Source organism: Mus musculus, chromosome 12 (assembly GCF_000001635.26).
Source record: "Mus musculus strain C57BL/6J chromosome 12, GRCm38.p6 C57BL/6J".
Classification (NCBI taxonomy): domain Eukaryota; kingdom Metazoa; phylum Chordata; class Mammalia; order Rodentia; family Muridae; genus Mus; species Mus musculus.
The window spans coordinates 44580969-44597781 of NC_000078.6; the positions used below are offsets into that span (position 1 = coordinate 44580969).

At 37.7% G+C, this 16813-nt stretch overlaps 1 protein-coding gene across 51 annotated transcripts in view; it reads left to right on the plus strand.

Moving 5' to 3' along the window:
- Nrcam (neuronal cell adhesion molecule) overlaps positions 1-16813 on the plus strand; it is a 276409-nt gene that overhangs the window by 252183 nt on the left and 7413 nt on the right. For 25 of the 51 annotated variants that reach the window (XM_006515950.3, XM_006515944.3, XM_006515949.3 and 22 more), the window contains 4 exons: positions 2699-2824; positions 3867-4019; positions 9140-9271; positions 10013-10091. In XM_006515950.3, coding sequence (XP_006516013.1) covers positions 2699-2824; positions 3867-4019; positions 9140-9271; positions 10013-10091 — 490 coding nt within the window. Of the gene's footprint in view, positions 1-2698; positions 2825-3866; positions 4020-9139; positions 9272-10012; positions 10092-13171; positions 16721-16813 lie in introns of those variants that run through there. The other 26 variants (XM_017315096.2, XM_017315099.2, XM_006515961.4 and 23 more) reach the window with 5 other exon arrangements.

Sequence of the window (16813 nt, forward strand, 5' to 3'; positions counted from 1 at the left end):
TTGGGTTGTGACTAGAGCCAGTTGGAGGTCAAAGGTGAATAGCTCTTATTAGCCACAAGCATCTGTAGCCAGAGGCGAGTCCTTGAGTTTGAAGAGGGAAGTTTTGTAGTTTAGGAATGTAGTATGTAGTTTACTGTTAACATTAGTGGATGTTTACAGAGAGAGGTAGACAGGGAGACCCTGGGGGAAGCCAAGATCAGAGACCTCATTGGGAGCCCCTTGTTGATTAGCTGCGATGCTAGGTGCTCAGTGAGCAAGAATGTGGAACAAGGGGCAGCTAACAAAAAGATTAGAATTCCCCATTGTAAAACTGACCAAACAATATAACCTGAAGAAACCAGGAAAGGGGATAACTTTTGAAATGTAAATAAATAAAATATCCAATAAAAAAGAAGTTTATAACAGTAAATGCTTACATGCATATCCATTAGGAGTTAAAAAACATAACTAAATTATTAGTGAAATTTTGTATAAATAAACCAAGTCAATATTTTATTTCCTGTCCTATCATCTATAATAAATCATTAGTTCCCTTTTATGACCTTTGGTTAATGGTTTTACAACCTCTTGGAATGTGATCTGAATAGTAGAATGTCTACTTACTATCTAAGTTGCAATTTGGAGACACATGGGAAACTGGCAGAGTTCTCATTGCAGTTTTGACTGTCAGAAATTACCTAATAGCAGTCCTACTATAAAAGAGCTTAGTAAACACTACTATAATTTTAGGAATTCTTATAGAATCATCATTAAGGATTAAGAAACCATCTATTTGTCTAGTGTGTAGATGTACAAGACCATACATCCTCACTGTTCTGCAGAGATCTGCTCAAAAGGGTGGCTAAAACCTAGTGATTGTTATATATGTTTAGTAATAACAAGAAAAGCACATTAATAGCAGGTATCTTTCCTAAAATAATTTTCTTTTCGGCCTTGCCTATGGGAGCTTCATTGTTACTTTTAATCTAAGGCAAAGTCATCTCAAGGAGATCACCTGCTAGTTATTAGTTTGTCTATGATGGCTCCTGACAGGTATGTTCTAGGTTTTAGCTGGAGATAGGAGATAGTTCACACTCGTACCTATGTAGCCCTTTCTGTTGATTATATTTTTGCTCTTGTCTACTTAAGAAGAAAATCTGGGAAAACTAAAATTGTTTCTGTAATTCAGTAATCTCTCTGCTCTCTGCTATTCCTTTTATATGCCACAAAACAGCACAAAATATGCATGGTATCCAGTTATATTTTACAGGTCAAATGTATTTTTTTTTTAGATCTATTTATTTATTATATGTAAGTACACTGTAGCTGTCTTCAGACACTCCAGAAGAGGGAGTCAGATCTTGTTTCAGATGGTTGTGAGCCACCATGTGGTTGCTGGGATTTGAACTCCAGACCTTCGGAAGAGCAGTCGGGTGCTCTTACCCACTGAGCCATCTCACCAGCCCCTCAAATGTATTTTTAACTCCTTTACTATGCCTTTAAATTTTTATTTATCTTTGCTAATTAAATTTCTTTGTATACAATATCATACATTTGTGCAATATCTACCTCTCTACCATTCCTCTTCAACTCTACTTCTCCCCACAAATTTCTTAATATACCTCATTTTGATCCTAAGAGAGGTTATTTCATTACAGGGCATTCAACTCTAAATTATATTACTCTAAATTATATTCTATATTACATATACAATTCTAAATTATATAACCTTTTAGAATTAATTTCAGAGTCCGAAGAAACTTCTCAGTGCTTTCAGATCTCATATCCTAAACAGTATCTCTGGGGTGGCAAAAGGATCTTACAATGTTAGCTTACCCAGTTCTCATGTTTAGTTGATGCTATAGGGGAGAGGATGCAAGAAATAGCTCCATGGTATTGAAATAATATTTCTAATTACTTTAGATGCATTTTTTGTCAGATGTAAGCATATGGAGACCATCATGTGGACTCCATACCCTGTATTTTTAAAAGCTGGCTAGGTTGTCATATACTCTTCAGGAAATGCTGTATAACCAATGCCAGGAAAGACTGTCACTCTCTGGGATTTAGTAGAAAAGCTAGATCCTGCTCCTTTTATTTCTTCTTGACCTTTGGTAGATCATGTTTGACCACAGCATTTGTACCTGTTCCTCTAAAATATGCTAACTATTCAACATTATCTAATGTGTGAGTTTCTCAGCTTTTAAGATTCTCTGGCTGTGACTTAAAATAAGTCAGAAGTCACTATTATAGAAAATATTCTTTCTCCTCCCAGGGTAAATTCTCTGAATACCTGCAATTAGAAGCCAAATAAAATGGAAAAGTACCCAAAGTACCTGGAAGTCTCTGATACACTCTAATAGCTTCTGTTCTCAGGACAGTTCATCAATCCCCGGATGTCCATCAGTAAATGAAGATGGCGATGTTTATTGGGACTGGACCTAATGGGAAGCAGTTTACATTACTCAGAAAACATGTAATAGAACATGTAACTTTAATATCATATGCCACTACTTCTGATTATTATATTTTAGTAACTGGGGGCTTTTTTTTTCCAAAAGAAAAGTGAAGGTACATGGATTCTAATCTTTTTTTACAATAAATTCTAACATCTTATTCTCACAATTTCAAATAATTTTATCTTTCCATCAGTGTGTATGGTGCTGCAATATGATTGTTTGTTTGTTTTGTTTTGTTTGTTTCTCTGTTGTGTATTTAGTCCGTGCAGTAAACCCCAGGATCAGCAATCTCACTGCCACAGCTGCCGAGACGTATGCCAATATCACTTGGGAGTATGAGGGACCAGGACATGTGACGTTTTATGTTGAATATGGTGTAGCAGGCAGTAAGACACAATTTATTACCCTGCTTTCAATTTGGGGGACACATTTTAAGAGACTAAGAATAATGTTTAGGATTTACTTTGGACCTTGTTGAAAAGTAATTTGATCCCACCGAGAGAATCAGAGTCATTTCGATAAAATCGCAGCGAACTACCTTTAAGTACAAATCAGACAACTTTCCTTTTCCAGTTTGGAGTTTCTAACAGTAGAAATCACACTGATATGAAAGAATTAATTTTGACTAAATTAATCCAGCAAAATCTTATAAGCAAGTGAAGAAAATTAAAACTGTGGGGTCATTGATTTTGTCTTGGTGTTTTCTATATTCCCAAGTCAGCTCTCTGCTCACCTCACAGTCATATCTCCCGGAAGGTTCAGGCAGCTTGAGTTTTCAGTGACTCAGGAAAACCCCTCTCTTCCCCAATGCAAGGGGCCCTACATATCACAAACTGAATGACCAGTGAATGTTTGCGCAAATGGTAAATAACTTCCTATTTAAGCCTTTACAAATCAGGTGCATATTATTGGAAACAATTATCCTTTTAGAAAAACTAACATTTGAAAAATATTAAATTTACAAGTTAGATACACTTAAAGGCATTTAAATTTATCAAAAGATTCATCTTAAGAATCTTTATAAATAATTCCTGTAGTTCATTAAAGCTATTTAATGTATAATAGTTCTTAATGTAAACATTTTGGAAGAAACAGACATTTCATGGGTCAAGGAGCGCATAAGGTTATATTCGTATTATAAAGAATAATGTCCACAATGGGATATGTGCATTAGTGTGCATGCTAATTGTCCAGTAGGTTTCTCTTTGTGGCTATTCTCACTTAGCTCCACATCTTAACTGACTTATTTGACATACTTACATCTGAAATAATCTAAAATGCTACTTTAAATCACCCTATACTTTTTAGTTTTACTTCAAAAATTTTTCCTTTATTGAAATATTAAAATAAATTCTGGTCCCTTGAAATACTCAAAACGTTCTTTTGTGTGTTTTGTTTTGTTTGTTTTATTTTGCAAAATTTCCATAGGCAAAGAAGAATGGAGGAAAGAAATTGTAAATGGTTCTCGAAGCTTCTTTGGGTTAAAGGGTCTAATGCCAGGAACAGCATACAAAGTTCGAGTTGGTGCTGAGGGGGACTCTGGTTTTGTGAGTTCAGAGGATGTGTTTGAGACAGGACCAGGTGAGGCACATACTACACCAGTTCTGGTTTGTGCTCAGAAGTATAAACCACTGGGCACTCAGTTAGAGTCTGGGGTGGGTGGAGCTTGCAGAGCTATGGATGTCTGACTGTGGGGCCCTGTTGGGTTGGAAGTTTGCATTTTAGTTACGTTCGGCTGCTTGAATTATATGAGTTACAAAATTGGATAAATTTTCTTTCAACTATGTTGTTGTCCCAAGCCATTTTGAAAAGCCTAAATATAATTCTAAGTTACCTTGTTTAGATATCCAATTTTTGATAATTTCCATATTTAAATTTTCTCTGAATTAAATTGAAGTTATTGTCTGAAATTCTTTTTAGGTTAGAATTACATTTAAGAGAGTCAGAATTCTTTTTATCAAAATCAGCTACAACCCAGCAGTACCCTGCAATTTGGTTGGATGATTGATACAGTGTTATTAAGTTTATTCAAAAGAAATTCTTTCAATCCTATATTGCACTTTATTTAAAAAAAATTGCCTGAGTATTGTTTTAGTTTTGTGAATGTTATTCAGAGTTCACAAGTGTAAAAGTAAAGGTTTAAAAGAAAGAGAAATATTCATATAGAATGCAAATTAAACCGCAAGTAATAATATTTGTTGCCAAGGAAATAATCTCTTTGCTCAGACTGAAAGAGGGGCCTGTTAGTATGTGTGTATTCAAGGGCTCACACATTCATTTCTGCTCAGTCATATCATACATTCTTGAGGAAGTATTACATTCCCCTGTAGAAACTAAAACCAAGGTGGAGAGTGTAGTTTCATTAACAAAACATGATTTTTAAAGCCAAATACCCAGGGATAGTTTTAAAAAGAGGAAGAAACCAAAGTTAATAATGAATAACTTAGTGAATAAGGCTTTCTAAATATACACTTCCAGAAATCAATATATTTTAGCAAAAATCCTGTTATTCTGTTCCTTCTATTTCATATCCATCTGCATATATAATCTAGAAGAGGTATTAAATATAAAAAGGGAGTTCTAAATAACTCAGTGCTGTAAGATATTTGCTTATTACCGACAACTGTTAATTTCAAAATACTAAAAGCTCATGTAGATATACAATTAGAACAGGAATAAAATACAGCATTTAGTTCACTGTACAAGAGGCAAGTGGTTTCCTTATTTCATACTTAAAACATCCCCCTAAAGTGGGCATTGTTACTGTCTATTTTTGGCACTTGTCAAGTCTTCAGAGCTGGACAATTTGCCCCATCCCAACTGCAAAATGGTAGAGCTAGGACTAGGGGTCTGGCCTTCCTTTACCCAAAGAGAGGCCCTTATCACAAAGTCACAGAGATTCCAAGGGGAACAGCCTGTCTTGGAAGTGATGGCTATGACTAGCATCTATACTTTTATTGTGCATTTCTGAGCCTCTAAGGACTTCATGCTTTTCCAAATTGCAGACGGATTAGATTCACTCACAAGATCAGCTTGCCCCATGCTTGTTCTTTGGCAAGAACAAAGTTGTTTCCTTTAAACAAAAACAAAAGAAAAACATCTTTTCCTCAGGGGAAAAGATGCTTACCATCCCAGTGGCAAGTGTTAGTCTTATTCAAGAAGAGTGAATGGAAAGAGTGGGACTCTGCCAGTGATGGAGAGAGGATGCATGACCAATATTGTCACCCTTTACATACTCATATGACAACTAAGAAGATCAAGTGTTGATTAAGTTCTAGTAATTGCCCAAATGACAAAACCCCTCCTCCCAAGGGGCAGTGCTCTGTCAGGAGGATGCTCTGACTGTAAGATGCACTCCATGTAAACCCTTAATCTGTTGCTCTGGCTCCCTCCCAGCACAAGGGTTTGAGGTCTAGGACATCAATACTCAAAGGGGAGGATAAATTTTAACTCTGTGTCCACGTGTTGCTCCTTTCTCTACACTTTGCTAATTTCAGGAACCCCGATCTGCTCTTGAGTCCAAAGCTTTTCTGTTGACCCTCTAGGCTTTCTTCAAGTTCACTCTTTCCATTTCTAACTATAGCTAACTGTTTCAAGTGGGCAGGACATTTTCCTGCTTTGTGAGTGCTTCAAAAATAGTAATCACATGTCTCACTCTGTGATTTGGAGTAGCAAAGAACACTGTCCTTGGAGATCCCCCGCCATGCAGCACAGGTTATCCGTGTCACAGCAAGCAAAATGAGAAGAGCAGATTGTTCCTTAACTTGTAGGCACTGAGGCAGTTCTCACTGCTCTGACTTATTTTATATTCACATACTCCTTACATGTCTTAATTTATCACCTTGTGGATAGTTCAAGCAACACATGCATCTGATTTAACTATAGAAATTCTAGATGAGAAGGAAGTCTACTTTCATTTTTCAACTAATGCCTATGTATGTTAGCTGCTTTTTGTTTTCTGTGTCCTGATAAGACATAATTTAAGGGAGCGAGGATTTATTTTGGCCAGTGGTTTGAGAGTCCCATTCATCATGGTGGGGACAGAATGGTGGTGGAAGTGGCAGGTGACTATTGCAGCAGGAGCCTGAGGCTGCTTGTTCACATCTTGACAGACCAGGAAACAGGTATACAGGATTGGGGGAACCAGGCAATAAAACTCCAAGGTCCATTTCTACTGAACACTTTCCTTCAGCAAGGTTTCACCTCCCAAAAGTATGGCAACCTCTCAAAAGAGCAACACCAGCTGGGGACCATGTGTTCAAATACACAAGCCTATGGGGTCACATCATAGTCAAACGCTCCCAAACTCAGATTCAAGAAGGAAAAACCCCTAAGTTTCATTCATGTCTGTCTGTCTGTCTGTCTGTCAGTCAGTCAGTCTGTCCCTGTGTATGTATGTATGTATGTATGTATGTATGTATGTATGTATGTATGTATATACCAGCTCACTTGTAATTAGCTAGTCTTAAATAGTGGACTGGAGAAATACCAAATACTTTTTTCTTTGATATAAAAGCAAAATCTCAATGTTAACATGAACGTCTTTGGTCAGCTATTCAGGAAGCAGCCAGTTTTGCAGTTACCTAGTGGTAGTTGCTGCGAAGCAATCCAGTTCAGAAAGTGTCCACTTAATGGAAGACAGTGTCAGCACCAACACTCAAGCATCTTACATTTTAGCTCATCAGTCTCATTTGATTTGTTGAAAAATATAAATGCTAAAGCTGCTCATAACCATACCATAATTCCATTAAGCAAACCAGAATTAAGGATTCTCATCATTAAAATATTTTTTTGCCACGTTGTTTGAGGCTTAGTTATGAAAGAAAGCATGCAGTAAAGACTGTGCACAACTTGGCAAGACTCTGTTGCTAAGGATGATGTAATGGCTTTTTCAAACCCTTTACCTGTCCTGGAAAGTCCCCAAGGAAGTTTATCTTATGTTCAGACATTTGTGGATTGGTGTCTGGACATGTTTTCAGTAATACATTATATAAGGGCAGTTAAGTAGCTTAGTACCATGTTCACTAACCAAAGCCAGAGAGGACAGACAGACAGACAGAGGTCTCTTCCAACCCTTGGTGAAGCTCTTGTTCTCATCATCTCTGACCTTGGAATTACTATAATGCCTACCTCAGAAAACTGTTGTGAGGGTTAAACAAGATCCTGTCTTCAGTAAAGTTCCTAGCATAGAGGACTAAGTTGTTAGCTACCATCATCATCGTCGTCATCATCATCATCACCATCACTACCATTACTATCACCAGTATCATCATCAGTACCATCACCAGTATCATCATCAGTACCATCACCAGCATCAGCACCAGCACTATGGCATGTGTATGAAAGCTAGAACAGTTTGGACACACATTCTCCATGTGCTTGGTTACAATACAGCTCCAAAGCCCTCTAACTAATGAGTCACAGGGGACTATTTGGAAAAGGCTAATGGCCTCCATTTAATATTCCATATATATATATTTGTACTTTCAATTTTATTTTTTTAAACATATCTCCAGAATTGTTTACATTCCACCTCACACTTGATTTTTAACCATTTCATTTTTTCCCTGGATTTTCTGTGGTGAAAAGGACACAATAAAATATTATTCCCCTGCATATAGGAAATCTAAGATTTTCATAGCCATGCTTATTTTTGAATTCAGAGATCACTCACATCTAACCCTATGATATAATGCTTTCAGGGAAAACTAGATTAAAAGCACAATATAGACATGTAAATGAAAGCAAGGAGAAAAAGCATTTTATGTTGCTTATGGTTAAAAAAGAAAAACAAAGGCCTATAGTAAAGGATTTCTGCAAACTTATTTAAACAAGCCTTTGTGGGCATGTCTAAATAGCCACTGATGCTGCACTTTGTCCAATGTGATTGACTCTTATTCATAATACCTAAACTTTTCTAAGTATCTTTGTATATTATGAGTAGCTAAATAAAGAGTTTCACATCATTTACTGAAACAGAATAGATGGCGACATAAAGAACTGTATTCATGTAAATGAGTATTTTCTCTTCAAAACTGCTCATTTATTCCAAACAATGGTTCTATTGGTCAAACTGTATTTTATGGTTCTTTGAATAATAGAGCCCAAACAATAACAAATTCTAGTCCTTTGACCGTAGACTTCATATTCTCAGGATTTCCATTCAGAATCCAGATGTTGCATTAAATCACAGTGCTGGTGTTTATCTATGACGAGGTTTCTGGCATGGACCATTTTCTTTTCTACAGATTTCCAAAACACTGAAGAAAATATTAGTTTCTTTTGAAGGGAAAATACTCCGTTAGATGTATGCATTCTGTTGTATTTAAAATTCAGTTTTATATTCTTATCATAGTTGTATCCATTTTATCCCCCAAAATAATAGATTTTTACTTGGTTTGGGAATGTATTTCTGTTGAGAATGCACAGTTGAAGTAAATCAGTGTTTATCAGGGTGTGGTAGCACTTAATCTTATTAGCATCAAGATTTCTCTATTTCAATTTTTTTACATAATGAAGGATTTTCATAGTTGAGTATGTGGTTTCTCATTGGTGATTGGCAGATTCCAATATGGAGTCCTGTGAAAGTACCTAAAGGCTCATATCATACACTGTGGCAATTGTCTTTTAATGAAGAGACCAACACAGGTCTCACTGTGATGTTAACCTATTCCCACTGAACCCATTGATTTGTTTTGTAGCAATGGCAAGCCGGCAAGTGGATATCGCGACCCAAGGCTGGTTCATAGGTCTAATGTGCGCTGTTGCTCTCCTCATCTTAATTTTGCTGATTGTTTGCTTCATCAGAAGAAACAAAGGTGGTAAATACCCAGGTAAGAGGGCGTCGAGTGCTTTCTAGTGATGCAGAATTAGTTGCTAAACGTAAAAAGAATGATGGATATAGGAGTAGGGACAGGATCTTCTTAGAGGCATATTTTTAAATTTCCAGGTCAAACCATTTTGACTCCTCTTTATATCATACAGATAGTCAAGGATCATAGGGTATGTGGAGAAATAAGACACTCAGTTCTCCAAGAAAGCCTGCTTCCTTAGACTCTGAAAGGGTTATGAGCACTGAAGTAGCACCTAGAACCAGTTTACAGGAGAATCAGAGGGCAGCGTGTACTATTTTCCAGAGGGAATACAAGAACCTGTGTGACATTACATTACAGTCCCTGTATGGTTGATGAATTTGTACCCATCTTCTTTACCTGACAATTTATCCTTTGCTTAAATACATAATTTTTTAAAAAAGACTCTGCAAAAGAATACATTTACAAAAATGATTTGTTATCATCAATACACTAGTACATGGATTGAAAAACAGGAAAAAATCGAGAAACTTAAGAATCATTTACTCGTTAGGGGGAAAGAGACTGAAGTAGCTCGATGTCCTAATAAGCACTGATCTAATAAATATCAAAGCATCCTCGTGGCCACATTAGATACATGCTGGTGCAGCATCTACTTGTGTAGAGATTATCTTTGCTCTGCCCTGTCTCAGCCCACCCCTGCAAACTTTTACCAAGGAAGTTCAGGATTAATGGATAACACCACCACTTCAAACCTTTCAGTTAAAGAAAAGGAGGATGCTCATGCAGACCCTGAAATCCAGCCCATGAAGGAAGATGATGGGACGTTTGGAGAATACAGGTGAGTCCTTGTTCCTTGCAGCCAGGCCTTCCCTGCCCCACTGATCACTACCCTCAGACGCTCATTAGATTCTGAGGACAGACCCAGTGAGCAGTGGGCCCTGCCTGGCAGTTCTACACAGCATGTCTAAAGGCATCCATCCTTCTTGATTAAAACATTCTCAGTAAAAAATATTCCGTTCAAAAATAAGAAACTTCGTCAAAAAAATTAATTATAGTCATAGGTTTAGAGTTAGAATACCTTCCATTCTGTTATACTTTCCAGAGATACAAGGTGTGTTGTTTAGCCTAGCAGTTTCATTGTGCTGCAGTGAGAATTACAAGAGGACTGCACAACCAGTGAAGGAAATATGCATATATAAAACCAGTGTTAGAAAGACTGCTCTCTCTGGTTTTGTTTTACTTTTGAGATTGAATCTCATTATGTGCTTCAGGTGGGCCTGAGATTCACTACATAAGCGAGGCCGACTCCAAATTCATAATCTCCTATCTTACAGTCATGAGCCCCCATGGGGGAGGGGAGAGAGAGAGAGAGAGAGAGAGAGAGAGAGAGAGAGGGAAAGGATGCTATGTGTGTTTTGGGGCTCAAACTCAGAGCTTGGTACAAACTAGGCAGGCATGTTCCTACTCAGCTACGTGCTCAGCCCCAAGACTTTTTAATCTTAGATTAATAAAATGCAATTTCAATACCTGTTTCCCTGACTTTTATTCAAAAATTAGGAGTATGTTGCTTTAGAAGCTATTAATTATTAAGAACTATCACAGCCACTCACATAGCAAGTTAACTCACAGAGTGTCAATAACCCATTATTCATTTAACTTCATTTTAAGGAAAACATTTATCATAAGCTATATACCTTTTTAAAGTTCCTTTAAATGAAACTGTTATAACCAGGATACTATAGATTTTTCAAACAGAGTACTTTAGACATCATTAAAAAGCAGTAAATTTAGTTGTGTATTTAGTGCCTTGTGATAACTCTATTTATAAAATTGTTTTTATAACTTAGTAATCTTCTAAATATGCCTGAAGCTCATGTTTGTGCTTTATTTTTGTTAGAAGAAAATACTTTTGGGTGAAATAAAAGGCCCCCTACTGTGATTTCCATGTCCCTTTGTAGATAGATATTTGCATCAGTTACTACCTGCCTCTAGATCATTGTTGGTATTTTCATGTCAGTTTCATGAGGAGACAATTAATGCTAATATAGAAAATATAAAACTAATTTAGCAAAAGCGTATGTTTCAGTTTGAGTTTTCACAGCAGCATCCATGCAGATGTGAGCAGGTCTAGCCTCCAGTGTCTCAGCACCTAAGTTTCTCCTCTCTTCAACAGAAAAAGATGTGGTTTCAAAAAGCTCTCATGGTACGAGAACAATGTCTTGTGAGGGTTATCTTGATGTTAGATATTGGTTCTGGACCTGGAAGTATTTGATAACCTTAGGCAGCACCCACCCACTATGAGCAGTTTCCCATAGCATATGAGGGCAGTCCTGGGCAACTCCATCTTATCCTGAAGAAATAGAAACCTTTGCCGGTATAACTCACTTTTCTACCTGTTTCTCCCGCACACAGGTGAGCTGATACAAATTAAAGGACATCCTTGTAAAGTTCTTGTGGCTATGACCTCATACAGGATATGCACCACTCCCTTGTTTATTGATATGAAGTTACATCTTCAATATAGCCTGGGAAATAATAGATTTGCATGAATTAGAAATAAGTCATTGCACTTCATACATTCTCCACATTGTGATGGATTCATATTCTTATCATGCTTAAACAAATAAGGCAATGTACTGCTCCCCTCAAGACCCTCAAAATGTCGGTTTGCGATTATATCGATGTGAAGCTGAGACCCAGGCTAATGTGACTTTGGGTAACTCTTCTAACCGCACTAAACCTTGATTCAATTTAAGGTTCTGCTTTATGAACTTGCTGGGAATCAAGAGGCTATTAATCTTTTTTTCAACTCAGCCATTTAGCTCTGATTCCTATATGATGCTTAATTTATATAGGTCTCAATTTTCATCATCAAGACAGTTTTCCAAGCATCAGAACATCTTTGGAAGTTTCTTTCCTAGTTCTGTGCTCTCTGAGTGACCCAACAACTCCCAGTATGACTCTGTTTCCAGAGCAGTACATAGCAAGTGCTTGGCTCCTTTCCTCATACCCACATCGACCGGCTCACATTTCTTTGTCTCAGTGTTAACTCATGCATTTGCTGTGCCCGTGAAGCGTTTTCAGATGGCTGGCTTTGGCTTTGGCTAAAGTTTCTCAGGCTAGAGAGACTTTCCATTTGGGCCTATTGAATACAAGCCCAATTTGCACAAAGACAAAAATACTTGTCACACATGTAATGACATTGATCCTGGAAGGGCCAAAGGAAATAAAGTTCTGATGGGAAGTAAAGTTTCACAGCACACTTCCATTGTGTGATTATGAGTGAAATTGAAAGTTAGTGAGGATGGTCCTTCATGTGAGATTACATCTCCCAAATTCTTGGATGTCATTGTTGTCGATGCGACCTTGTCCTTACGCTTACAGACACTTCCACGGGATTGTTTCCTTTGGTTCTTTCCCTTTAAGACTTTTTAATCTGAGAGTCATAAATTATATGAAAACGGTTCCAACTATTTATGGAGATTTTTGCTGTTGTTATTTTAATGGTACATTTGAGTGTTATTCTCTTCTCTAAATCACCGGGGTCCTTTCTCTACTTTGCACCGTCTAAAAGCTTTGGGCTCTGTATCACCTAATGATTCTTAGTCTCCTGCATTCTGAAAATGAACTATAATGCTGGTCTCACACTGACACACAATTAGGACTATTGTGGAAATGTAAATTCATTCCATTTGGTATTTGCACATTTGCCAGCCTGAGGATGGAACAATTCTACCTTGTTGGCTCTAAGCCAGATAAACTATCATAGTGCAAAGAGGGATGGAACTTCCATAATGGCCAAATTTGATTTTTTTTCATATGCTATATCCCTATACCCTCACTCCAACACCCACCCCTAAGCAGCTACCCTCTCTCAGAAGCCTGCAGCTTTCTTTGTTTGTCTCTTTAATTATACAGACAGTAGGATCTGCCTCCTTACTAGCATATAGAAAAATCAAAGAAACAGTGCAGCCAACTAAGTAAGTACCTCCTTATTCTTTAGATGCATTCTCTTTAAAACAAGAGTGAGTCTAGGTTGTGAGCCATATGACTGTGCTATGTGAACTGTGACTTACCACTGCTCAAATGGAAGATTTTGCAATGGGAATCTTGTCATTCATGTTGCCACAGCCCCGTTGCCAGCTTGCTATCCCTGTTCAAAGCTTGGCTGATACAAAGTTGTGTTGCATTTGTCACATGCTTCAGGCTTATGTTCTCACAAATATGAACTGGTTGTAAGCAAAGTAAATACTGATGAGCTTTTACAGTGTGCAAGCATAAGATCTGGGTGCATGGATGTCAATAACAGTATTGTGTGGTTGATCCTGGTAGGATGGTTGCTGCAGGAAAATCAGATGCAACTGTTAAATGTATTTGTTAATTTTCATTTTAATAACCATTTCATGGTGGGGAACCAAGCACTGCTGAGAAAGAAATGAATGAACTTCCTAACATGTATTCTCAGTATGAAAAGAAAGAAAAATACAAGCCAAGGCTTTGTCTGCCATTATAAAATTAAAAAAAAAAAAGAAAAATTGTAAGTTAAAATTTTAAAGCATTTCTGAACTATTTTTGGAATGTACCCAACAGATGTTTATTGAGTGCCTACTGTATGCCAGACCTTAGGATTATTAAACAGAATAGAATTTAGTCTTCCATTGGAAGTTTATAATCTAGTGAAGAATACAGAGAAAACAGCAACAACTTGATGGGTCTGTGAAAAGTATCATTTCTTTTTCTCATCACATTGCTCAATATTCCTGGGCAGTTTTCACTACTAGTGTTGAACAAGCCAAGTATGGTAGCTCATGTCTATATTCCTAGCAATTGGGAAGCAAATTCAGGAAGATGAGAAGTTCAAGGTCACCTTCAGCTACATAGAAAGTTTGAGAGTGTTAGGCAAGACAGGGCCACACAGAACTATCTGCAAAAGCACAGAGATAACGAGCAAAAGGAAGAGTGAGAGGAGGAAGATGAGATAACAGCCACCCTTGCCATTCTTTCTGATTCTAAACAGAACACTTCCACATTGGCCATCAACGATTCTGTTCACTGTAGTTTTCCTGTAGGCATCCTTAACCCAATTAATGAAAATACTTCCCTTTTCTAGCATGTTAAAGTTTCCCTCATGAATGGTGTTGAACTCAATCGTATGATTTTTGCTAAGTCTACTATAATGATCATAGGGTTCTTTTTTTCTTTCTACAAAAGTACAAGTGGTAAATCTTATGAAATGTATTTTCATACTAAATCAAACTTGAATTCTTTGACTTGACCCAACTTGGGTATACTTACTCCATTACATCTCTAGTAGCTGGCTGCATTTGGCTTAATGGGTCCAGTCTCCTTTCCTATGTTCATGAGTTGTATCAGTCTATAGATTCACCTTCTTGTGCCATTTTTTTAAATCTTACATGTAATTGTCATAAAAGTCTTATAACATTATTATAGAAGTGGTGCTTCTGACATATATGAACTTTAACTCCCCCAAAACAAACTTCAGGTCTTCATCCAAGCATGCTCTTCTGCTCGGTCAAAAGGAGTAATACCAAGCTGTTTATTGACATCAGACATCAATCGTCTTCCATGTTGCTCCCCAACCAACTCATCAGAAAGTCCCTTTTGCTCTACTTTCAAAAATATGACTAAAATCTGAGCATTTTGTATAACCTTCTTCAACATTCGATCCCAGTCCAAACCATCTCTCCCCTGGATGACAGAAGTAATCTTCAATTTTAGTGTAGAGCCTTGCACTGGTAAAGAGCCCCTGGTAAATGTTTTAGACTGTGCAGCCCACATAGTCTTATTTGAAACTCTGCAATTCTGCTGATGCAGTAGCAGAGGAGCCACAGGCAATAAATAAGTCATATATAAGTGTGGCTCAAGCTTGCCTGGGTTTACCAATCTCTCCTCTCCAGGTCAGGCTGTATCAGCACTTGATAGCAGAGCTGTGCTTTTAGGGTAATGTTGGCCAGGCCACAGTGCTCACCTGTGGAAAGACTCCCAGAGCCTCAATCTCCTAAACAAAGGTTCTTCTGTAGCCATGGACCCCTGACCTACCATTGCCACTCCAATTACTTTCGTTCTTACTCATTCCTTCAGTTCCAGCCACAGCAAGCACCTTGCTTTTTCTAAACCATTCCAGGCATGCCCCTATCTCGGAGCACTTGTATTGCTTGTTGCTTTTGCCATCATTGCTCTTGTTACCAGTCATCCTCATGCCTACTTCACTCTAGATCCTTGATCGGATGCTACTTTTAAATAAGTCCTTCCTAGATAGCTTGTATCAGCCCTCTCTACTTGCTTCTAGCTCCTTCTGTCCTCTTTACTCAAGTACTGATCACCTGTCATAACTAATTTTCTTTACCACATTGATTGTAATCTGGGTTGCTTGTTGTTATGTCCCCAGCACCTAGAATGACATCAACCTTAGAGCAGGCACTCACTAAACATCAGGTGAGGGGAAGACTGGATAGATGACTAAATCAAATACATGACGTGATGGATCTGTCCTATGACGGAATAGGTGGAACCCAAGTGGCAAAATTCTGCTTATCATTGAACTCTTCAGGAGTATATGCAGAGGTGTTCAAGCAAAGTATAGAAGTTTATCAAAGATGTCATATATGCTGTCCTTATAATAAGCTGGGTTTTGTGGGTGTTATGTCCTCTAAAATGTCCCCACCCTAAACAGGCCACCCCAATGACCTGTGATTTCACTAAGTTCTATAGGTTGCTCAGACTGCAGCATGTACTTGTATACTATTGGAACAAGTCATTTTGACAGCACATGCAAGTTTTGACATTCTTCTTAGAAAGAAGAACAAGAGACTTCTAGTAGGAAGTATCACTGAAGGAGACAGACATTTTTCTTTAAGTCTTTGTAGTTTGACTAGAAAAAAAAATTTTAGCAGTGATCTTAGTGTCAACTGCTGTTAAAACATTGCACTTAGTGTGACCTCTTTGTCATATCGACTACACCAATGCTTTGTGTTCAGTACTGTATATCATTCCTATCTCACCTACTACAAAATATTTTAAAATTATTTCCGCCCCCCCCCCCAAAAGGAGTCAAGGAGTCAGCCAGTGTGCCCATGCTAATGGATGATATTAAATTCAATGACAAGTTGGGCCATGTTAGGGGATATTCTTTCACACCATAGATACTCCTTGGCTTCCATGAGTTGTGCTTACGGATTCAACAGAGAAATAAGCAAAGTAATAATAGACACCTGTAATGCTGTGCTGAAGTGCATACGATGGACCCCCTCAGTGTGTGCATAGCCCAGAGGAGAGTCAAGAAACAGAAAACATTGACTTTTGTGAATTTAGAAGCACTCAGAGACCCCTTAGGGTTTGTGGGCATGCCATTTATGGTTTAAATATAGTGCTTTGAAGTTGAAGTGTTTCTCTTTCCAAATTAATAAATGTTTACCTATTGACCAAAAACTCTTCAGGAAAAAAAAATAATAATAGTGTGACCTCCCAGTGTAAGGACTGTGCTTTTCTTCTTAGGCTGTTCTCATTTGTTTCCTCTGCCTCCTTTTAATGGATTTCTAG